At 56.2% G+C, this 23,485-nt stretch overlaps 1 protein-coding gene across 1 annotated transcript; it reads left to right on the top strand.

Annotated features, from left to right (window-relative positions):
- The first annotated feature begins 17,510 nt into the window (after positions 1-17,510).
- EDN2 (endothelin 2) lies at positions 17,511-22,935 on the top strand. The gene is made up of 5 exons (XM_079143637.1): positions 17,511-17,652; positions 17,986-18,142; positions 19,628-19,750; positions 20,647-20,745; positions 22,211-22,935. The coding sequence occupies exons 1-5, from the start codon at positions 17,589-17,591 to the stop codon at positions 22,302-22,304; spliced, it is 537 nt and encodes a 178-aa protein (XP_078999763.1). The 5' UTR covers positions 17,511-17,588; the 3' UTR covers positions 22,305-22,935.
- Positions 22,936-23,485: the final 550 nt, after the last annotated feature.

Here is a 23,485-nt window from a genome sequence, read left to right as displayed (position 1 = left end):
GGGTCATTCCCCAGGGTTAAGCTGCATCGACAGGACTGGGAGACCCTGCTCTCACTCCTAGGCCCGCCCCCTGACTGGGCTCAGAACCTGGAGACCATGCTCTATCCTAGAGAACCCTGGGGACAGGTCACATAGGCAGGACCACCTCAGAAGGCGAGGCCAGCCTGAAGCAGGAGTAAATAGAGAGAAGCAGAGGAAGAGAGGATTAGGGAGAGGGGGACCTGAGGGGCTTCAGCCTGGAGCCAGGCTGCATGGGGTCACGCTACCAGGTAAAGACTTGCATGGGTATTGCTTGGGAGACCCTGAGAGGAGGGGACTTATCACCTCATCATCCTTTACAGAGTAAGGAACCTGGGCTCAGAGAGGTGACCCTGTTTCCCCAAGGTCATCATGGTAAGCACCAAGATCCCCACATTTGGGAAATAATTAGTATCCCCTGGAGAAAAGAGTCTGGGCCGCTTTGCTACTGGGTGGCCCTGGAACCGGGGTTTGTGCTGGAAGGGCCCAGCATCCATAGTCCCCAATCCGATCCTGGCCTCATCCATTTCAGGAAGACCCAGCTGCCATTTGCCTCCTTTTCAAATGAGAAAACTGATGTTTATAGAGCTGGAAGAGCTTGGCCCAAGGCCAGGGCTGGGGTTCCTAAATCCCCGCAGAGCCACCTGTATCACCTGGCCCACCCACCTCTACCACAGGCCTGAGCTGCTGCCCATCTCCCCTGCCCAGCTCTGCCTTTTTAGGAAAGGAAAAGAGCAGCCCTGGCGGCGGGCAGGCAGGCGGGCAGGCAGGCATGCTAATCCACCAGCTCCTGAAGGCTCTGGTTACCCGTGGTTTGGGGCCCCGGCAGCCCAGCTGGGAGTGCCAGCGCAGCCAATGGGTGCCGCCGCGGAGCTGCCCTGCCACAGCCATACAAGGTCTTGCTGTAGCCCGGTCCTGAGCCGGCATAGGGCAGCTCCAGTACTGGCACCCGCCCCGCCCCTGAGCCTGCCAGCCCAGCACGTCCTCGGACTCTGCCTAATCCAGCCTGGGAGCAGACAGAGCTGTGGTACACGTGCACCAGGCCCAGGGCTCCCTAAGGTCAGAGAGGTGGCACACAAGTTAGAAGCCTAACCAGCTCTGGGGGTCCAAGCTGGGGTCAGGATGATGGACCCCAGGCCTGGACCAGGCTGTGCCATCTTTTGACAAAATTGTTCTGTTCCCATCATCCCTTTGGCCTGACTGACCATATGTCCTGCCCCCTCCGCCTTTACGAAGGGCCTCAGCAAAGTTAGTATGTGACTCCTACACCTTCTGGGGTCTTCCCAGGGTCCAAGCCCCAACCCATTTGATTTATCCTGGGTTTAAAACTGCATGCACCTCTCAAAATTAGAGGTGACCATTAACATGTGCATGTTGTGAGAGCCACATATGCAGGTCCCCTTGTGGACCTGGGTGTGCCATTGGTCACTGTTGAGGATCTGAGCCTGGGAAGGTAGAAACAGGTGGGTTACCAGCCACTTTTTGGCAAAGCCTAACCCAACTGTCAGTTCATAAAGCCTCTAACTTACTACTACAAGACCTCTGGGATACATGAAGTATGAACCCATTGAGAAGCAGGGAAACCAAGTCAGGAGAGGTTATTTACCCAAGGTCAGGATGCCAGGGGTCAGCCCCAGAGCCTGTACTTCAGGCCTCTGCAACAGCTTGATTTCCTCTTCTGTGAATTTCAGATCCTGGAAGGAAAGGGGTCTGGTTGCATTTCAGGAATGGAAGACATTGTCCAAGACAAGAGGACCCTTTGTTCCTGAGTGGGGTGGGTCCTTTCCAGATGCCTGATGCACTAACATTGTTACAGTCAGGTTACAGTCATGGCTGCCCAAGTGGCCCAAGTGTGCAGCCTACTGGCTGCACTACCCTGGCCACCACTGACACCTAGGAACCCAGGTGGGAACCCTACTGTTGCGGGGAAACCACTGGGTTCAAGCATCTTTGTGCATCCTATGTGGGACAGACTGAGCTTGGGACTAATAATGAGGTACGCTACAGAGCCACCAACAGGTGAGGGAAACGTGCCGGCACAGGGGGTGGGGACCTGTCTGGCATCGGGCTCTGTTTGCTCACCCAAGAAAAGATGAGATAAATATAGACACAGGATTACTCAGACACAGCTGGGAAAACCGGCTCCCGAGCCTCGACTTCAGCCCTGGCCCTGCTTCACCTTCACCAGCCTGCCTACCCTGTGCCTGCTGCCAGGCCTGCCCCGCCTTCTCTCAGGACTTCCCACCTGGAAGCTTTGGGACAGCCCTTCCTACCTACTCTCTCTGGAGATGGGGTGACAACCACAGCCCAGAGAGAGGAGACACTTGCACCAGAAGCATACAGCACCAGGGCTGGGCTGGGCCAGAGGAGTCCAGTGCAGACTCGGTTTCCCCACCTGTGAGGTGAGGACAGGTGCATGCAACCCCCAACTTCCCCACCTGTGAGGTGAGGACTGGTGCATGCAACCCCCAACTTCCTGGAGCCTACAGGTTGGATGGAGTTGGAGACCACCCAGCCAAAAGGGTGCAGCTGCAGTCTCACTACTAGAAGATGAGGGGCAGATCAGAGTGTGTCGGGACTATGCCCTCAGCCTCCAGGGCCAGGCTGCAAGGGTTGAACGCCCACCTGTGCCACCTTTTAGCAGGGAAATTTAGGAAAGTTAGTCAACCTTTCTAGGCCTCAGTTTCCTCATCTCTAAAATGAGAATAATCATAGGCTTTAATAATTATTATTATAATTATTACATATTATTTTATAATATGAATATTATTTGTAGTATAAGAATAATAGCAAGGATGAGTTACTACCTGCAGAAAGTACTTCCACCAAGGCTTGGCACAGATGAACAAATGCATTTGTGCTTGTCACTATCCAGTGGTGGCAGGCAGGCTTGGGACCTGGTGGCCTGAGTGGTGGTTCAGAGACTCTCACATTTCCAGGGAAGTGCCTGGCCCTGGGTGGCACAACACACAGGACTCTGCTGGTCTGTGGCCCTTGCAGGGCCCTGCCTCTGCCCTAACTTCTAGAATCAGACAGACATGACTTTGAACACCAGCTCCATCACTTAGACTGTGACCTTCAGCAAGTGACTGGCCCTCTCTGAATCTCCAACGGACAGAACATTTGGTACATCTTTGTCAAAGGATTGGTCTGAAGTCTAAATAAAGGAACATTTGAGCAACATCCAGCCCGGCTGGGCAAATGGGCTCTCCACATTTCAAATCATTCTGACCCCCTTCCCTTGATTCCTTCAGCTTCCTCCAGTGGCTGTAAGGGCAGTCGGAGAAAGGGCACCTCTGGGTACGTGATCCTTACATACAAGGGCCTTCTGGCATAGGAAGCATGCATGCCCCAAGATTGTGCATGAGCTCAGATCCCCGCCCCAGGGACCCCTAGGGATGTGCATGTTCCCTCCTGCATGCAGTCCCCCAGCATTGCACTCATGCCTGTCCACACAGGTGTTTGCACCTGCCGGTGCACACACACATCCACACACACGCACACACAGGGCACAGCCATACATGGGCACAGAGAGACAGGTGCCTGCAGGTGTGTCCCCGCGCATCCTCACCACACACACGGATGTCTTAGCTAGGCCCGGCCCCAAGGTGACCGTCTTGATGGCAGAGGAATGCAGACAGCTGGCAATGCTCTGCCAGCGGACGTGAGGGAGAGGCCAAGGGGAAACCGCATGGGCAGGAATCCCAGCAAGCGTGCCAGACTGAGGCGGGGCCCTCAAGTGCCAGGAACTGTGTTGGGGGTGGGGGGGGGGCACGTGCAGATGCATGCTTGCTCCAGTCTCTCCATCACCCTGTCTCCTCAGAGCCTCTGGGTCTCAAAGGTCAAAAGGGCTCAGAGACCATGAGCCTCCACCCAAGGCTGAGCACAGGTTCTACCTGCCCCACCACTTGTCATGTAGCAGGGCCCTGTCTTTCTTTGGGCTGCAGTGGCTGGGTCTGAGCTGTAAGGGGGTCAGATCTCATGGTCTTCCTCACTGGGGAAGCAGAAGCATCTATAAGCACAGAGATCTGCAGGAAAATGTTGTGATTGATGCAACACTACAGGCCAAGGGAGATGATGACCACGCAGAAGTCACTATAACTCTTAGGGCGCAGGCTAAGGGCAGAGGATAATCCGCAAACTTCCTAAATGCTCATAAAAGGGATGCTACTCCCCACTGATGGATGTAGAATCTGAGGTGCAAAGAAGCAAAGCCCCAGAACTGGCTGCTTCCAGAGCCTACCATCTAATCACTGTGCCGTGTGGTCTCTGACACCAGGCATATTTCACTCCCTGATAGAGATCTACAAGTGAGGCCTAAGCATGGCTAGCAGAAGGAGAGGAGCCTCCCCAGCCCCTGCAGCAACATCCTTCCCTGCCAGTGCCACCTGTGGGTGAGACCACCACATAGGGATAGGCCAGAGTGAGAGCCAGTCGGGGCTTTGGACTTTTCTGCCAATGCTCGTTCACTGAGAACCAGCTGAGGCTAGGTAGGGGCCATGTCAGGGTACCTGGAAAGGATGGGCACTAGGTAGAAACAAGGCCACCTGGGGTCAGGAGAGATCACCCCCATCTCCTTTGTATAGAACAGAATGACAAAAGCCAAAGAGTTCCAGAAAACAAAGAGCCATAGGTGGGACTGGCCAGGACCCCTCAAATGCAGAATCCCAAAGGCCAGGACTAACAAAGGCGGTTTCCTGAAAACAGATCTCCATGCTCCAGCCCTATCTGCTGGGTGGGACTGTGGGGCATCGTGCTCTGGCGTTAGGGACTCTGTGGATGAGACAAGGGAGAAGGAACAGAAGGGCAAGGGACAGCACACGTCTTACAGCCCAGCTGCCCACCCTGCCTGACATGCAGCTCCTGCTCAGGCTTAGTCATGTGGTTTCTGCCTGCCGCCCCATGACAGGGAAACTAAAATGGACTCCCACTTGAAGATGGTGCAGGCAAGGAAGGACCGGAGGAACAAGGGTCGTGCCAAAGCACACAGAGCTGGAGGGAAGAGCCCAAGCAGAGCCTCAGGACCACCCATTGCTTTTACCAGAGCTGACCACCTCAGCAGCACCCAGCAGTATAGGAAGCCTTGGGACACTCCAGCCAGGTAGAGGGAGCACATCCACCAGGAAGAAGGGGCCTGGTCAAACTGCCCTGGGGTCCTGACTGCTAGGCCTGGGCAGATGGCTTCCCCTGTCTGAGCCTCCAGTTCCACCAGCAGCAATGCCCACTACTCGGGGTTGTTCTGGTCATTAGATGGCATTGCATTTAGAAGGATCAGACACAGCCTGGCACATCAAGGACCTTCAATGCGACCATCTGTAGTCTGCAAAGACTTCTCAAGGCCCCTACACTCCCTTCCAAAGTGTCGTGTTTCTAGGCTTGAGGCCTCATTACCTAGCACAGGACTCTGGGGAAGAGAGACTGTTAGTATCATCCCATTTGCCAGCTACACAGGGGGTGACCAGGGGCAAACACACAGCGAGCCAGAGGCAGGACTTGGAGGAGGACTCACTCCTGCTTCCTTCTCCCACACCACCCTTGATGTGGACAAGGGGCATGGCTCCCAACTAGCCTCCCCAGGGCAGCTTCCGGACTTGCTGTGGCTATTAAAGGTCTCAGCCCCTCCTACCGGCCCTTCCAGGGCAGTTACCTTCCTCCTGGGCAGCCCTTCTCCCCAACCCCCGCACCCGCCGTGAGTTCCCTGTGACCCCCGCGGGCGCTGGACTACCAGGGCTATTTAGAGCCAGCCCTGCTAGTACTTGGGTGGAAGCGGAGCGCCCCCGCCCCCGCAGTGGGCTGGGCCGACGGGGCCCTGGAGGCGGTGGCGGGGCGGGGGGGCGGGGGGGTTGTCCCTGAAAGCCAGCGGCGTCCCTGCAGCGGGGCGCACGTGGCTGCGCTGCTGCCGCGAGGTGATGTCAGGCACCGCCGCGCCCGGGATCCGGCACGTTCGTTCGCGGAGCGGGGAACAAAGCGTCCCCCGCATTCCTGCGCGCTGACTCACTGCCGTCACGTAGCGCGCCGCCGCCGCCGCAGCTTTGCCCAAAATTGGTCGCGAGGCGAGGGCGGGTCCGCCACCCCCTCGCGGGCTCTGTGCTCGCCTCGCCGCCTTGCGATTGGCCCCTGGCCGCAGGTCTCCCAAAACGGCGTGAAAGCGAGAGAGAGTGGGCCGGCGCGGCCTGGCATGCGCAGGGAGGGCCGGGCACGGTTGAAAGACGTGGCATGATGTGTTTCACCTGGTCCTTACACGTACCGTAGGAGGATAGTACTGTCACCATCACCATTTCACAGATGGGGAAACCCAAGCCCGGGGAGGATACAGATGGGGAAACCGAGGCGGGGAGATCACAGATAAAGATACTCGCACTGACCTGACTAGGTGATGAGTGAGTGGCAGAGCTAGGACTTGAACCCAGCTTGTAAGGTTTCAGAATCTGCACATATCCCCTAAAGTGCACTGCGTGTGACACGCCGTGGGTGCTCTCCAAGCTCCCTGCCCCGTAGGGGTTGAGACTAGGCCGGTGATACCAGGATGCGCCTCTGGTTCCTCACCTGGTATCGCTAAGCCTCCTTCCCTCACCCAGAAAGTGGGACCTGGCAGAAGGGGGCCCTCCAGAGGTGGTTGGGGAAAATTACAAGTGAGGATTCAGTATGACAGTCTAATGGAAAGAAGAGGAAAGGGGGTTGGGTTCAACGCGCCTTGGTCCGTTGCTCCCCATCTCCCCCACCCCACTGCCTGTGGTCATACAGGACAACAGCAAAGTTCGGAGCGGTGCGGAGTTAAGCTGAGCATCTTCCAGGCAGAGTCTTCCTGGGATGCACTTCAGTGCCACCAGGGGACCAGGGAAAATTGAGTTACCTATACCCCATGGGATCTATGCTTGTCAGAGCTGAAAGCCCAGGCAGTGGGAGGTCTCTGTCCCAGTTCCTTCTTCTGGCTGAGCCTCTGTTCCCACTGCAGCCTGGTTTTGGAGAACATGGATTTCTTTGGAGTTGGAGGTTGTTGGGCAGAGACCCTCTGGCCCTATTGTAAGGATGAGGTGGCCCGCAGGTGGCCTTGTTCTCAGGTACCAAGATAGACTGGGCGGCTCTTCCCCAGGCTGTGGTGTCACCCACCGGGGGTTCTTTTGAGAGTCCAGCGAGGCTAGGGAAGGAAGTGCCCCTGGCCTGGGCCTGCACAGCACAGGTGCGAGGCTCCTCCCTGCCCTGCCTTCCCTTTCCCTCCGGCTCCACGTTGACCTCAAGTCTTACTGATGTTCAAGACCCTTGTGGTCTGCCTCTGGCCTCTTGTCTGACCACCGAGTGCCTTGAGCTGTCGCATCCAACTCGCAGAGTGCTCCACGCCATTCTTCGGCCTCTGCGGCCTCACTCAAATGACTCTCCTGCCAGGACTGCACCCCATCCCCCAGCCTCCAGGCTGACCCGGACCTCCTTACTGTCCTTCCCTTTAGAGCCAGGCACAGAACACACACTGGTCCTCAGTCTCAGCCCTTTCATCCCCAGGTTTTCCGCACTCCCAGATCCCTGTCCTAGGCAAGGACTGACGCCTCTGGGGACCCTTTCTCCAAATCCCAGCTGAGCCAGAGACCCCCTAACCCTAACCCCAGCCCCAGCCCCAGCCCCAGGTCTGGCACAGAGTGAGCTCAGCATGCTTGCTGCATGGTGCCAGAAGCATGACCTTAGGGCCTGAGACTCCTCTCTTCTATTCCTGGCTGTGTGACCTTGAGCAGCTGATGCAGCCTCTCTGAACCTCACTACCAGGCCTCACCCTGTCCACTTTCCAGGTTTGTTTGGAGAATCAAATGAAGGAAGGCAGGGAGAGTGCCTGGCACGTGGCCACAGCTCCCCATACAGCTGTCATTATCACCAGGTCATTATTACAGACCTCCCTTATGCCTGAGGCCTGGGTTCCAAGGCTGGGCGGCAGGCGGCAGGCAGGTGACGAACTCAGAAGCAGCCGCAGCCCCTGGTTGACTCAGGCTGAGGAGGTCCCAGGAAAAGTGTTTGCGTTCTGTTCAGCCTGAAGCAGTCAAGCTCTGCCTTCCCCTCCCCACCTCCACATCCATCCAAATTCAAGGCCACCTCCTCCATTCAGCTGGCTGATGTGTGACCTTGGCAACACTCCCCTCTCTGAACCCACCCTGGAGAGTACTAGGAATGGGACAGGCTGTGGCTCCTCTTCCAGGCAGGCATGGTGGGACTCTCCCACTACATCCAGGCTCCAGAGGGTGGGTGTCACTCTGACCTGCAGTGTGGTAGGAGCTCCCAGGAACCTTGCACACCATCTTCCATCCTTCTGAGGGCCCAGGGTTATTATTTTTGGTACATTGAGAAACTGAGGCCTAGAGATAAGAAGGTTATCTCCCAACACCATATGGTCAAGGCCAAGGTCATCTGCTACAGCCCTCCAGTCTCTAGTGGGCTCCCAGCTGTTAGTGGCTGCCCCCTCAGCTCTCCCCAGCACCAGCTGGTGCCAGGGCTTAGACAGGAAGCATCAGTTTTGCGTGAATCTGGAGGACAGAGAGGAAGTCTAAGCTCAGAGAGCTGGAAATGTTTGTCCCTGGTCTCACATCACAGGGGCAGGGAGCAAGAGTCTGTCCCCTGTACTTCTTTCTGATCTGCTTCCTGTCCCAGCTGCTTCCCCAGTTGGACGGGGTTTCAAGGTTTCAGGGTTCCAGCAATGCGAGGTCTTGGGGAATCCAAAGGGAGGCCCTTTGGTCTCACAGATACCTCTTGGCTATGGGCGGTCAAAGAGGGGATGTGTTTGTCCTGCTAGGTTGGGTCCACTAGGCCCGCCTGGGCCCGCGGCTCCTTGCCAGACCCAGATGAAAGTGTGAGGTCACCGGGCCATCCCAGCTCCCTGTCTCATCTCGCTACTGTGACTCAGCTCTGCCTTACCCAAACCTTCCCCTCCTGGAGGACCCCAACAATGGCTGGCCTGGCCTGGGCTGCCCCCGCTACCTGCCCACGCAGGGCCTCCCTCCCTGAGTCACTGCTCAGCTCACCACCCCGCACAGTGTGTCAACAGCCGCCTCCTCTCCCCCAAGCTCCTGCTGCTAAAGGACCAGGGACCAGGCTGAGGGATGGGTGCGGGAGACTTCTGCTGCCCCCAGACTCAGGCCCTGGGTTAATCCTCTGGACCTACTTTTGGGGACTCTCTGACCCCAACAGGAAAATCCTAATTGGACTTGAGAATTCAGGCCAAAAGCTCCGACTGACCTGGGTTCAAATCCCAGTCTCTCCCTTGTTAGATGGGTGACCTCAGACAAGACACGGGAGTCCTGATGAAAATAAAGGTGAGGAAAGCGAACTGCATCCCATGAAGATTCCACGTGGGATGACAGTGGCTAAGGAGGCAGACCACGACGCTGGTAGACCTAGATTCCAGGAACGAGCCGCGTGACCCCTCTTTGCCTTCTCTTCTGTGATATGGGAATAACAACAAGCCTCTGCTGTGGTGATCACGTGTGACGATTCGTGAAGGGTTCTGTGTAGTGTCTGCCACATGGGAAGTGCTCCATGAACAGCAGCTTGATGGATTCTTACAGAACCAGGCACGTGGTGGGCCCACGTTGGTTTCAGTGAATGATGGAGACACGGAGGTGGAGAGTAGCTTCCTCCCTGATGCTCAAGAGGCAGCCGCCCAAGCTCAGAATCCCAGTGGACCTGGGCAGGGGCAGTTAATGAAGGGTGGGCGGACTTCACCCACTTCCCTATTTCCCATTCAATTCATATTTATTGAGCATGTGATTTGAAGAAGGGCAGTGGAGTTGGGGGAGCTGTTGTAGAGGACCAAGGGCAGGAGAATTGGAGAGGCTCCAGCCCCAGGGTCAGACAGGGTTTGAGTGCCAACGATTCAAGGACAGCTCCCCGACCTCTCAGAGTCTGGAGATGGGTGCATTGATGTACCTAGGAGGGTTGAGGGGGAGCATGGTGCCTGTGCTCTGTGGTCAGGTGTGATCAGTAATAATGGTGGTGTCCCGCTCCTTCTCATTTAATCCTCTCCTCAGCCACAATGCCACTACAAACATTTTATCAAGGAAGAAATCGGGACCCTAAGAAAGAGGAAAGGGCACATGGGATGAAGGTGGCCTAGGATCAAAGCCTGGCTCAGCCTGCCACCAGAATTAGGGCCCTCAGTCATCAGCCTGCCCTCAAGGACAGGCAAGATGAGGCTGGATGCAAGCTGACGATACACAAGACCTGTGTGGGTGTCCAGGGGAGGCTGGCGCTCCTGTCTTGGATGGAGTGTGGAATTCCTCCTGGGGGAGGTAGCATCTGTAATAGGCCTCGAAAGATGAGCAGAATACATCAAGTAAGAAAGGAGAAAGGACGGGCGGCCCCAGAGTGTACAGAGGGATGGAAGCCCTCGAGGCTGCTGTGTGCTGGGGACAGTCCCCCAACCGAGGTCCAGTGAGCTAAAGCCTTGGGTGCCCAGGTCAGCCCTGAGGTGAGACCCTAGCAAGCCTGATGCCAGCCAGCCTGGGCATTTTTTTGAATCACTTCACCCTGACGCCAGGCTGGGCTCTGACCTCAGACTCCAAGGAAAATCTCAGTTTTTGTAGGAAGACAGCTTTGCCCAGAAGCCTCCCAAATCTCAGCACAGTTCTGTCCAGAGTGGCATTGATGGTATCCTAAAGCAAACATAGGTGATTGGAGTAGCCAGGATGCATGCTTACCTCAGAGGGTCTGGGTCATCCGGAGCAGCGGAGGGGCTACTTGTGGGAATCTGGCCACAGCATGAAGATGACACAAGTCCAGTGACATCCTGCACACACATGCACATGCACAGCTGCTCATTTCCAGGAGTGTGCTCTAGCACGAGGCCCATATGCATTCTGCAGTCCAAAATGAGGAAGAGGGGACAGAGGCCAGCTGGTGGAGCCTGCTTGTGCCAAATCTTATGTCGGCTCAGCCCCAAAGCCTCCCAGCAGCTGTCAGGTAGGACATTTGTTTTTAGATACCTTTGAAAGATGTGGCCTCTGACGCTCAGGAAGGTTAAACATGGTGCACCATTGGTCACATGACAAGTGAGCAACAGAACCAGGCTGGCCGTCCCTGCCCTTACTACCTCTGACCTGGCCGAGTGTTGGGCACTTGTCCACAGCAGGTTAGAGGGAATGGGGTGGGGGTGGGGGGTTCAAGCCTGAGTCACAAGGCTTTGAAGCTGGCACCCTGATCTGCCAAGCTTCAGAGGTTCCAGGGGTGGGTGGCCCCTGACTCACCCCCACACCCTGAGCCTGCCCCAGGCAGTGGCTTTAGCTCCTGACCGCCCTGCCTGCCTGAACCGGGCTGTGCCCCTCCTGGGTCACTCATGGCTCAGGATTCCCAGTAACTGGGCGGGAAGGCCAAGGCCTTCAGGCAAGGAGGTATCCCAGGCACACCTCTTCCCAGGAATGTCGGCCAGAAATCCCAGTGGGAACCCCAGCTTTGCCTGCCTGCTGGGCACCAAGTTATCCTGATGATACAGGCACTAGGCACTTATTTTTAGCTGACATTAAATTCTAGAATGAAGTACTGTACTTCTGCGTGGCCCAGCCTCCTGGTGGCTCACCCCTTCCCAGAGGGGAAAGGCGGCCTCCTGGTGGGGCCCTGGGTGCGCCTCAGAAAACACGGGTTCTAGGCAACAGAGTGGGTGTGGCTCTGAAAAATACCAAGCTGCATGTCTCGGCTGGTGGTGGTGGTGGGACAGAGGCGAAGGTTGGGGATCCTGCCCCTCCAAGTGCAGGAACTCAGGCCTCAGAGAGAAGAATCCAGACACCCTGGATTTTTAGGATCTGGGCCTGGCAGGGTGACCTCTGGCAACTTCTTGTTCCTAGACCTTAGATTCCTCACCTAAGTATAGGGCCAAGGGCCCTTGCATTTGTGGATGACTGTCTGATCTTGTTCCTAAGGGTTATCTCAAGTCTTCATCATTGGAGCATTGTAAAGATGGTGTCAGACAGAAAAAGAGGCCTAGACACCCAACCCCTCATTAGAAGGGGTATCTATGCAGAGACACAGGCCTTGTCTGGTGATACAAAGTGTTACACTCCACTTCTCCCCAGAACCTGGGCCCAGGATGCTGTTAGGCCCTGGCCTGCGGATTCCAGAGGAAACTATGTGTCAATGAGCTCATCATCTGGTGGGGAGATGTGAAACTCTCCCTAGGAAATAACCAAACTATCTTTAGGGAAAGTGTAACCTGCCTTCCAAGCTTTGGTCCTTCTAACCTCTCCTATCTCATTTCTACTGAAGGAGGATAGAGGGAGGGAGGCTGGTTGGGTGGGTGATTGGGTGGAAGGATGGAGAAAAGGTTAGACAATAGGTGGATGGAGGTTGGAAGGAAGGAAGGACGGATGTGTGGGTGGGGAGATGGATGGATGATGGCAGGTAGGTGGATAGACAGGAGGACCATAGGATAGACGTCAGTCTCATAGCAGATGAGTACAAGGGAAAGCCTAGCCCCACCCTGTGTTCACTATGTGACTGGATAAGTCACTTTCTTTGGAGCCTCATCTGTAGTGAGAATCATGGGCTCAGCCTGCCTCCCTGTTTTGGGGATCCAGTGAAAAAAGAATGGACTGTTCATGCCAGACCGGCCTCAGCCACTGGCCTCTTGAGTTCCATGCTGTGCTTTGTGTTTGGGAACACAGGTGACAGGCCTGCCTCTACTCCTGGGCTCCCCACTTTCCAAGTCTGCAAGGAGCTCTCTGCCTGCCTTTGGAGGGAAGGGGCTATGGAGAGCTCCCCAAAGGCCAGGGAGTTGGTGTGCTTTCACAATGGAGGCACACAGAGTTCAGGTGTGGATCTTGCAGTTACATAGACCTGCTTTCTAATCCTGGCTCTGCCACACCCTAGCTGTCTGACATTGAGCAAGTTACTCACCCACTCTGAGCCTCAGTTTCCTAACTTATAAAATAGGGACTAATTACAATACCTGCCCCGTGGGTATGTTTTGACAGTTAATGGAGCTAATTCATATAAATAACTTAGCACAGGGCTTGGAATATATTAAGTGCTCAATACTCACCTTAACCCCCAAAAGGTTAAGCAGGGAATCAGGCCCTGAGTACTCAGAGGGAACAAAAAAATTGGAATCCAGAGAGTTCCGTTCTAAGAGCTGAGTCCTGAGTTGGTTTTCTCATTTCAAACTGTCCGTCAGAACTCACATGGCCACTTGACCAGGGTGCTTTGACTGAACAATGTCTGCTTTTAGTGAAATTCCACCAGTTCCATGGGCCTCGATGACCCTGTTCTGATGATTACTAACAAACAAGGCCCATGAATTATTTCTTTAAAAGTACAGTTTATGTGGGAGATAAACATCTTTCCAAATGGGCTGAGGTGGAGGGAGGAGGAAGCAAAAGGGGTGTCCTCCAAGGAAGCCATGGAGGCCAGAGGAGCCAGGCCCACAGGGCTGAGCCTGCCCTTATGGAAACCCAGCATGGGGACAATGGTATGGGTAGTGGCAGCCCTGCAGGCTCAGGGTGAGCTGTGGCCAATGGCATCAGGCCCAGACCACCCACCACAAGGAGGTCCTGAGACTGAGTGGCCTAAGCCCTAGTAGGGACAGCCCAACCTGTCCTCCAGCCTTGGAGACAAGTAGTGATGGGAATATCTGAAGTCCCCAAATCCCTAAGCCCCCAGCCCAGACTGGTTCCAGAGCTGAAATCCTCCCAGTCTCCCATCTCCGTGGTTTCCGACATCTGCCCTGGTCAGCTAGCTCCTCTTTCCAGTTGCTCACTCTGCTAAGTCACTTGCATGGTGTGTACCTGCAACAATACACCATGTCTCTTCCATCAGGCTTGCAAACAGAACTTTCTGAAACCCGGTCAGGCCAGGTGGCGATGGGGGTGACTGGGTTTCCAGAGGCAAGAGAGGGGAAGGCCTCAAGCTGGGAACAGGAGCCGTGTAGCCTGAGCCACGCTTCCATGTCAGGAGCTCCAAACCCAGGTCAGCTGGATTCTGAACGTCACAGGCAATCAGAGCTGAGAGCATCTCTCGCTGTCAATGGGAAGGCAGGAAGGACAGGACTGGCCCGTGGCCACACAGTGTGAGTAGCAGAAATGGGCAAGACAAAGCCTCCTGGTCCAGGGCCTTACCTGCTGCAGTCCATTTTTTTTTTTTTTTTAACTGTGGCACAATATCGCTGGTACACTTGACCCTCAGTCCTGTGGGTTCTCCATCCAACAAAGGTCCACAGCTGCTGGCCAGCTATTCAATGGCGCCATATTCACTCAGTGCAGGGATTTTACAGGGAGCTTTGGGGTACACAGGGAGACAGACCAGGCTCATCCTAGTGCCCAGGTCTTTCTGTCAGTGGGGTTCATCTGATAGCTTTTCCCAAAGGGACTCAGGACCCTAAGCACAGCTGGAAGCTGAGAGAGTCCTGTGAGTCTACGGAAAAGGTGGGGCTAGATGAGGATCCAGAACATGCCCATCCCCAGTTCTGTCATAAGCAAGTGGTGCCTCCTTTTGGACACGGGCGATCTCACCTTCAGATGGGAGTGAAAACCAAAGGGGATTTCTACAGGGCAATTCCTAGCGTTGCGTCTCACCCCCAAATGCAGACGCCTCAGCTCTCCTCTCTTCCAGCCTTCCCGCCCCCTAAGTCTCTCCCTCTCCAGTTGGGCTGGAGTGGAGTACTGGGGAAAAACCCAATTTGTGCCGAAAACAGTTTCATCTAAATTCCGACAGGGTGACCTTTGGTGAATCCCAGCCCTCTCCCTGCAGCCTGTAGAGATCCAGGCAGAGAGAAGAACCAGGTTGGGTTGGGAGAGGCAGGATGGCAGTGTCTGGGCAGCTGGTGGGCACTGAAGGAGTGAGGGAGGGGACATGCATACAGATCAGCCAGCCAGAGCAGGAACATGCAACCAGGCCACTTAGAAGGACCAGGGACAAGGGAGCCGGAAGAGTTCCGGGTAGGGGTAGGGGTGTCAGAACCATCAACCGGGAGAGGCAGAGGCGATTGTCAGGGCCAGGCTCAGAGGTCCAGGGGACTAGTGTTGGCTATTTTTAACTCAGCTTAATTTTCTCTACCTGGAAACCAACTCTTGCCGGTGGGGTAGCGCTGTTCCCGGAAAGTCTTCCTCCCCTAAGACCTGGTCCACTCAGGTTCCTGGGCCAGGCCTCTCCATTTCACAGGAGCCTAGTGTGCCCAGCTGGAGCCAGGGAAGGGAAGGAGGGAAACCGGAGCTGGGCTCAGCATGCGGCTCCCTGCGCTGACCCTGGAGGCCCCGGGCAGTGGCCCCTGCCCTGTCCTCATCCTCCTTTCACACCAGGGAGGGATCCTGTCTCTGGGTCCATTTAATTCTTCTATTATGTTTCCCAGACTCAGAGCTTCTGGTTCCCTATTGTCCTGGGCAGGCGTTTTGCGTTTGTGTAAAGATTAGAGCTGCGCCTCTTACTCCCTATGGCCTTTCTCTTGTACTTTTTCAAATCCCAGCTATTTCTTTCTCGCTCCGCACTGTTTCCTGGTTCTGCGTTCTCCCCACCTGTCTTTATCTGCCTCCCTGTTTGTTTTCCTCCCTACCCTGACCCCCTCCTGCTCCCTGCTGACCTGCTTTGGCGGCTTTCTTCTCTTCACGGCTCAGTAGTTTGCATTCTCTCTGCCCCCCGCCCCCCACCCCTGCCGAAGTCCCTGTTCATGTTCTCCTGGAGGCAAATCGAAATGACTGGGGGCATTGCTCCCTCATTCCAGAAATATTCTCCAGAATTCTTAGAGAGGCACAGTGTGGGGGAGGGCAGCGAGCCCCGCACAGGGAGTCACTTGTGGTTTGTTTGAGAGACCAAGATCGGGGTTCCAGTGCCAGCTCTGCCATGTGCCGGCTGTGTGGCAGAGGTGGCCCTGAACCTCTGAGAACCTCCTGTGGACAGTCATGGAGCTGACACCCAGTGGCCACAGCTGCCTCCTGAGGGGCAGTGAGGAGCCCAAAGCGCTCTGAGCACATCGCAGCTGCTTAAGAAATGCCTGTCCTTGTTTCCACTGGGCCCAATCTGGGGGAAGGAAGATCATGATAGATGGCATCGCCCTCTTGATTCAGCCCAGCTTTACCAGGATCTCACACACGCACGCATGCTCCAGCCGCACCCTGGAGGAAGCAAGACTCCAGTTCCTCGTGGTCACTTATTTTCACCTTCATGAGTATGTAACACAGAGACTAAAAACACTGCGCCAAAAGACTGGGTGGACAGGGTCCCACAAAAAAAAGCCAGACCTTCCTTAAGTCACCCTGCCTCCCTCAGAGCGCACTCACAGGGCTCTGACTATGGACAGGGCAAGCCATCAGCCCTGCCTTCTCTGGGTTTCTGGACCTCTATGAGCGCTGAGGAGATAAGCTCAATGCCATGAGTCAGGCAGGCTCTGGACATTCCGAAGAATGGAAGGGCCTTTCCTGTTTGCCTGGAGACAGGGTCCCTAAGACGATGTGTGGGAGGTGGACTTGGAGCCAGGCCTGGGCAGGCACAGAGTGACTGCCAGTTCCCCAAGCTGCTTGGTTTCCCAGGGTGCTCAGCTCTGCACCTACACACCCCTACTCTTGTCTCCAGTGAGGGTTCCAGGCCCGCAGAGGGATGGGGAGCAGAAGTCCAATCCCCAGGGAGCCCCCTCCCCTGCCTTGTCTTTTCCCCACTTTTCTTTAGCATAAAGTAGTCCCTGAGGTGAGCTTAGCATCCTGTAATGTCCAAGATGGGAGAGCACTCGGCACCTGTATGTGTGCCCACAGGGACATCTTTCTGGAAAGGACTCTGAAGTCATCTTCTTTGTCTCAAGGGAGACTATAAGGCAAACAGGTTAAGAAACCCTCTGTTTTGCAAATAAGGAAACTGGAACCCTGGAGGAATATCCTTGGCCACAGCTGCATGGCTGAATATCTTCTAGAAGGGACCAGAAACCCTGCTCGAGGTCCTGGGGTGTTGGGGGAGAAGGGGGAGATGGCACTTCCTGGGTGAGGTGGGAATGAGGCATCCTCAAGCTGGTCAGAGGTCAGGGGTGAGCTGTGTCCTTCACTGAGGGAAGAAGCCCCAGAGGGGGCTCTGACGCACCCGAGGCCACATGGCCTTGACAGGGCCTTTCACATCCCACACAAGAGAGGGCATCCTCGGCCTGGTTGGCCATGGGCAGGCAGGAAGGATGCAGGGTCTCCTCTACGGAGTACAGACCTCCCCCCCCCTGCCCCCGCCAACTCTGAGCTCAGGGCAAGGGCTGTGGAGGACCACAGGAGGGTGAGGAAGGGAGCCTAGGGCACTTTGGGGGTGACTTGAGGAAGTCCAGCAGGACCAAAGGGGCCCTCGGAGGCTGCGGGAGAGCCTTAGGACTCCCAGAGGTGCTCCAGGAGCAGAACCTTCCACCTCCCTCCCCCCGCACCACTGAGGCTAGGGCGGGCCAGGCACCCGGGGGAGGAGGCGCGTCCCTGGCTCTCAGCCCAAGGTGCAGCGAGGCGGGGCTGGACAGCAGAGGCGGGGCGCAGTGCCTGGTATTATAAGAGGCAGCCAGGGCACCGAGGCAATGAGCTACCAGCTCAGCTTAGCAGCAGGACTCTGGCAACAGTCGCTCCTGCTCCGGTCCAGCTCAGCCTGTGCACTGTGCTGCTGCTATGGCCTCCGTGCCCACCGCCTGGTGCTCTGTTGCTCTAGCCCTGCTCGTGGCCCTGCACGAAGGTGAGCCTCCCTGGCCTCGCCTGCCACTGCAGCCCCAGGTCTGCCTGTCAGCATCTCTCCCAGGGCTGCTGTGCCCCCAAGCCAACTGGGGGCATGCAGGCGGGAGCAGTGGCGGGGTGCTCTGCAGGTGCAGAGGCGCTGCAGGCATGGGGCAGCTGCTGGCCCTTCCCACCGGGCTGCTGGGGCTTCCCCAGGCTGGCCGGGAGCTCTTGAGCAGTGAGAGTGCCAACTTCCTCAATTGTGCAAGAGGAGGAGCCTGGCGGGTCCCCCTATCCCAGACCGTCCTGGCGCCCTGACCACCTCTCCGCCTCTCTCTCCCTCCTGTGCGTGCAGGGAAGGGCCAGGCTGCTGCCACTCTGGAGCAGCCGGTGCTCTCACCCCGTGCCCAAGGTGCCCACCTGCGGCTCCGCCGTTGCTCCTGCAGCTCCTGGCTTGACAAGGAGTGCGTCTACTTCTGCCATCTGGACATCATCTGGGTGAACACTCCTGGGTGAGTATCCATGGAGATCTAGGTGGGGGCTAGAAAGGGGCAGGGTGGCAGGGCAAGGTTATTGGCATGCCAGGGAACATTTGACACAGTCCAACTCTCCCTGGGCCTCCAGGTGGGGGCACTGAGCTAATATCAGTAATGACCAGTTATTGTTTCATCTCCCACGTGGGGTCTCCAGAGCCAGGTAGAAGGCTGCTTCTAGTGAATATTCACAACTGCCTGGTAAGAAGGTATTAGCTCCATTTTCCAGATGAAGATAGTGAGACTCAGAAAGTTTAGGTGACTTCCCCGAGATCACACAGGAAGGAGTTGGTGGTAGACTCCACCCCTAGTCTGTGGATGCCAGAGCACATACCTACTCAACAGAGTTGCCTCTGCAAAGACTACAATTAGTGACCCATGTTTTGATTTTGCCAGGCCCTATGCCAAGCACTGCATGTGCAGTATCATCTCATGGGTCCCCTGGTATCCCCATGAGGCAGGTACTATTGTTGTCCCCAAATGACAGAGGAGAAACCTGCCCTGTGTTACCTGGCTGAGCCCCAGTGGGAACCGGGTGCTATCTGTTCTGCCTGCGCCTGCGCTGCCTCCAGGCCACTGCATACCTCAAGTTGAAGTTTCTCTGTGTGTTTGTGGTTTTTTTCCCCCTTTCCCAAATTGCATAAGGCAAGAGAAGCCCAGCACGTAAGTGTGTGTGGAGCTAATCCGCATCCAAACACTGGCTCAGGGTGGGAATCCTGCCAGGCCCTGCGTGCTGGGTCTACCTGGAGTCATTACCGCTCTAACCACCATCTAAAATTAGCTGTCACCCAAAGGTGCTTGTCCGACCAACCTTGGGGCCTCTGCCCTGCCCCTGACCACCTCAGTCAGGCTGAATCTGCAGTCAGCCCCACCTGAACACACACACACACACACACACACACACACACACACACACCCCTTTTTATAAGTTAAAGCTCTAAAGCCTATTTGTCACTCCTCCAGCAAGCGGTGCCTGGGAGGGAGCAGCAGCTGTGAGCCTGCTTGTTTACTTCTATGACAGGGAGGCGCCTCCTTTCCTCCAGGACTAGCTGGAGTCTTTTGCAAGGGGACCAGCCTGACACATGGGAGAAGAAGGACTGGGAGGACCCCCAGTTCCTGCCAGGCAGGACCACTAACTCCAGCCTCCTCCTCCCCACGCTGGGAGCCCTCACTGAGCCCAGCTGACGGGGGCCAGAGGCCTAGAGAGGGGAGGGGTCTTGTCCAAGGCTACCCAGCACTTATGGAGGAGCCTGTGACTTTAGAGGTGGGACTTGAGGTCAGGGGATGGTCACTTTTCATTGCCATGCTAGTGGCATGATTGACTGTTCCAGTGTGCAGTGTGGACAGTCACTGCTCACCAATGGCTGTGGTTGATCTAATCCTCTCTCTCTCTCTCTCTCTCTCTCTCTCTCTCTCTCTCTCTCCCTGCCCCACACCATTACCTTGCTGGCTGCTCGCCCACAGACAGACAGCTCCTTACGGCCTGGGAAACCCGCCAAGGCGCCGGCGCCGCTCCCTGCCAAGGCGCTGTGAGTGCTCCAGCACCGGGGACCCTGCCTGTGCTACCTTCTGCCATCAGACACCCTGGTAGGTGGGCACCGGGCCTGCAGAGGTAGGGATGGCTGCTGGCTGGGACCCGCCCTGGGAGCAGGGTGTCCAGGAGGCCAACAGAGGGACCAGTAGGGGCCAAGCAGGGTCCTGGGAGCCATAGGCAGCCCTGGGTCCATGGCAACACCCTTACTGCGGGCACCAGTCTCCTCTGAGTGCCTCCCTCTGCAGCTCTGGGGGCTTCTGAGGTGTCCTCGCTCCTGCCTGGGCAGGAGAAATGCTCCTCAGGTGAGGCTGAGGGAACTCAGACCCAAAGAAAGGACAGGCCTTGTGTCAGGCCTACAAGTGATCAAGCTCCCCTGGCTTTAGAGTCCAACCAGAGTCCTGGGGCCTTCAGCGCTTCCTCAGAGGAAAGAGCTTCTGGGGTCGGGACCCCCAGACACTATCTCGGTGTCACGGAGTTGCTAGGCTTGGCGGGGTGGTTTCCAAGGCTCCTCACTGTCCCCGGCCTCAGTATGCTCTTCTGTTAAAAGGATGGTAGATTCTGTTCCTCCGCTTGGACCACGTGGGACAGCAAGAACTGGCTTTCAAAATCCCAAGCTCCCATTCCCGTGATGGTTTGCGAGAAAGTCCTCCTCTAGGGCTCAAGCTGGGGCTCCGCCCCTGCCTCAGTTTCCCCTGAAGCTGCAGGTGGCCAGATTCTGGGAAGGCCGGCTGGCCATCCATCTGCCTGTTTTTGAGACTGAGAATAGGTTCCTGGTAGCTCAGTTTTCCTCATCCCCACCCTGCCTGGGAAAGGAGGGATGCCAGGTGCACAAGGGTGGAAATGGATCTGCTCCTGAGGGCGGGTGGGTGGGGGCTGGGCTGGGCCTGCAGCCAGGTGGCTTCTGGGCCCTGGATAGCCCCTCACTGGGGCCCTCTTGCTCTCCATTCAGGGCTGAAGCGGGGTCAGTCCCAAGCAGCCAGTCCCCTGCAGATGTGTTCCAGACTGGAAAGACATGGGCCAAGGAAGGAGAGCTTCTCCAGAGACTAAGGTGAGGGCATCCGCCTGGCTGAGCATGCCCTGTATGCCTTTCACATTTCTCTTGTTTTCCACATGAGGCAGTGAATCCTCATTTTCCCTTCAAGAGAACAGAGGCTCAGAGAGGGAAAGCCACTTGCCCAAAGTCACACAGTGGCATCTGGCTGACTCCAGAGTTTACACTCTTAAGCACTGTCTTTTGTTAACCTTGGGCCTGGATGTGTACCCTGTGGGGAAGCATCACAGTTGTTCTTTCAGGCTGTCTCCATCAATTATCTCCCACAACCTGGGACTTGGAGGGGCCAGCTGCCCGGCCTGCTGTCTCCTCCCTGCCCGTCTGCACCTCCTTCCCACTGGCCTTAGCATGGCTCAGCCCAAGGCTCAGCACAGGAGGTGCTTATTAATATCTGTCCACCGGTCTGCCTTAACAGAAACCCCACCTCTGCCCATGCTTCAGAATGGCCCTGCTGGAGCAGGAACTGCCTGATTTGAACCCCAGCCCTTCCACAAACAGGGACCTCAGGCTTGCCCCTCCACCTTCTCTGTGCTTCAGGTCCTTCTATTTGAAACATGGAAATGATTGTCTGCCCCACAGGGTGGTCGTAGGGCTGGGTGCGTGAAGTTGGATGCAGGGGAGCTCTAGGGATCTTTACCACTTATAGTCTCTGCCACCACGGCAGACGTGAGTCTGAGCAGCCCAGTTCTTCTCTGGGTCTCACACAGGGCCTGGGTTGGGGAAGAGGAAGAAAAATAAAAGAAAAGGCAGGATTGGGTGATGGGCATGAGCAGGCATTTACCCCCAAGCTGCCCAAAGATGAGAAAAATTAGAATAAGACTTTGGAAGTCCATAGCACTTCACAGCGTGCAAGGAGCTTGCTTTGCCCTTGAAGCACGCATCCTCAGGGGAGTTCAGGCCTGTTTTGTATCTTTTAGGCTGAGAAAGGGTCTCAGAGAGGTGGCTATCCTCACCCACATTCCCATAGCTGGGGACTGAGGCCAGCCTCCAATGCCCAGGCTAGGACTCACTGGGTCAAGAAGTGGATGCTTGGACATTGCCAGGTCCTGGTCAGGGTCTCAGCCAGGTTCAAAGGGCAACTGAAGTCCTATTTGTCTGGGCTGGACCACCCAGAACCCTGAAGAAAGGGTCGAATGCGGTAGGTGCAGTTTGGAGAGGAAGATGGAAGCTGAGTTGGAAGGAGGCCAGCAAGTGTGGAAGAGGAAGGATGGATTTGGGGGCATTCTAGGGCTATAATGGGTCTTTTGGTCATTCTGACAGCATTTGACATTGAACATCAACTTTGTCAAAGACTCCCATGGGCAGAGAAGCTTCTAGGCCCAGTCTGGCCTGTCCCAATGTGTAGACTTTGCTTTCAGGCCGTGGCGACCCTCTGAGCCCAGGGCAGCCATCTCCTGGGCAAGGACTCTCGACCCCAGTCTGTGTCTCTGGAGATGCTAACTTGGTCCTTCTCGATTTCCAGGGACATCTCTGCTGCCAAGATCCGCTTTGCCAGGCGACAGCGGGAGGCAACAAGGGAGCCCAGGCCAGCACACTCCAGGTGGAGGAAGAGATAGCACCACAGGCTGGAGGAACGTTGAGAAGGAAGCCCATGTGGAGGCGGGAGGAGAGAGGCCGCTCGTGGAGGCCCTCCACCTATTTCCTGGGCCAGGGCCTAGGCCCCAGCCGGCTGGACCCACTTGCTGGGACTGGCACAGTGCTGGCCTCCCCACCCTCGAGGGAGACTTCCTCAAGGCAGCTTGGTGCCCTCACGCTGCGCAGCAAAGCCCTCGGCCCCCAGACGACAGGGCAGTCTGCTGGCGATGGCTGCTGGCCCACAGGCCTGCAGGAAGTGACTGAGTGGGGCCTATGTGAACCTGGAGGCCATAACCTGAGGAGCATCCTGTTTGCTGGACTACAGTCCAGGAGGGACCTTGCAGTGCGGCACATCTATGGCAGTCCTGGAGACTGTGTCCCCAGGAGCTGGAATCCTGACCAGCCCCATCTGTCCTCTCTGGCTTCCCCTTCCCAGAGTCCTGGTCCCCCTCATGCCCTTGGGACATGCCGGTGACAGCCTGCTCTGCTTCATCTCTCTGTATATAACTTATTTGCTCTAAGGACTTTGAGAATACCAATTATTTATTTTAAAGTATTTTTTTTAGATCCTCAATTATTTACCCAAGAACTTGTGTTTGTAATAAACAATGAAATGATACTCTGATATTTTGTCTTGGCTGAGCAGAGGTGGGAGGCTTCTCTTAGGAAGGGGCTGTTGGAAGTTAGGGGGACCCAGGAGCAGAGAAAGGGACCAGGGTGGGTGTGGAAGCGCCAGGTTCTGGCCCTTCTCTGGTTGCTAACCTGCCCTCTCTGATCTATGGTGCACCTAGACAGCCATCTGCAGCTGTGATCAGGATCCTGGGACCTATGTTCCCACCAGAACAGAAACCAATGGCCAGGACTTTCCCAAGAGCATGTTTAGAAGATGCCAAGACTTTGAGGGCATGGAGACTGGCTTCTGCTCCAGCTGCCCTGTCCTGCCAGGGGCTGACTGTATGGCCCAGAGCAAATTTGTCCTGTGAGGGATGGGGCCAGGTGGATTCAAGGCTGTGCACAGCCCTGGTGGTCAGTGATGGGTGCTGTGGTGGAACCGTAGCCTGGTCCTGGCTGTGCCCTTTGCCTTGGGCCTTGGCAGGGCCCTGAAAGAGTTTGACGCTCTCTGACTGAGGAAGCCCCAGGCTCTAGCACTGGGCTTACCAAT

Source organism: Sciurus vulgaris (assembly GCF_902686455.1).
Source record: "Sciurus vulgaris genome assembly, chromosome: 1".
Lineage (NCBI taxonomy): Eukaryota > Metazoa > Chordata > Mammalia > Rodentia > Sciuridae > Sciurus > Sciurus vulgaris.
This window is presented reverse-complemented; position numbering and strand designations above follow the sequence as displayed.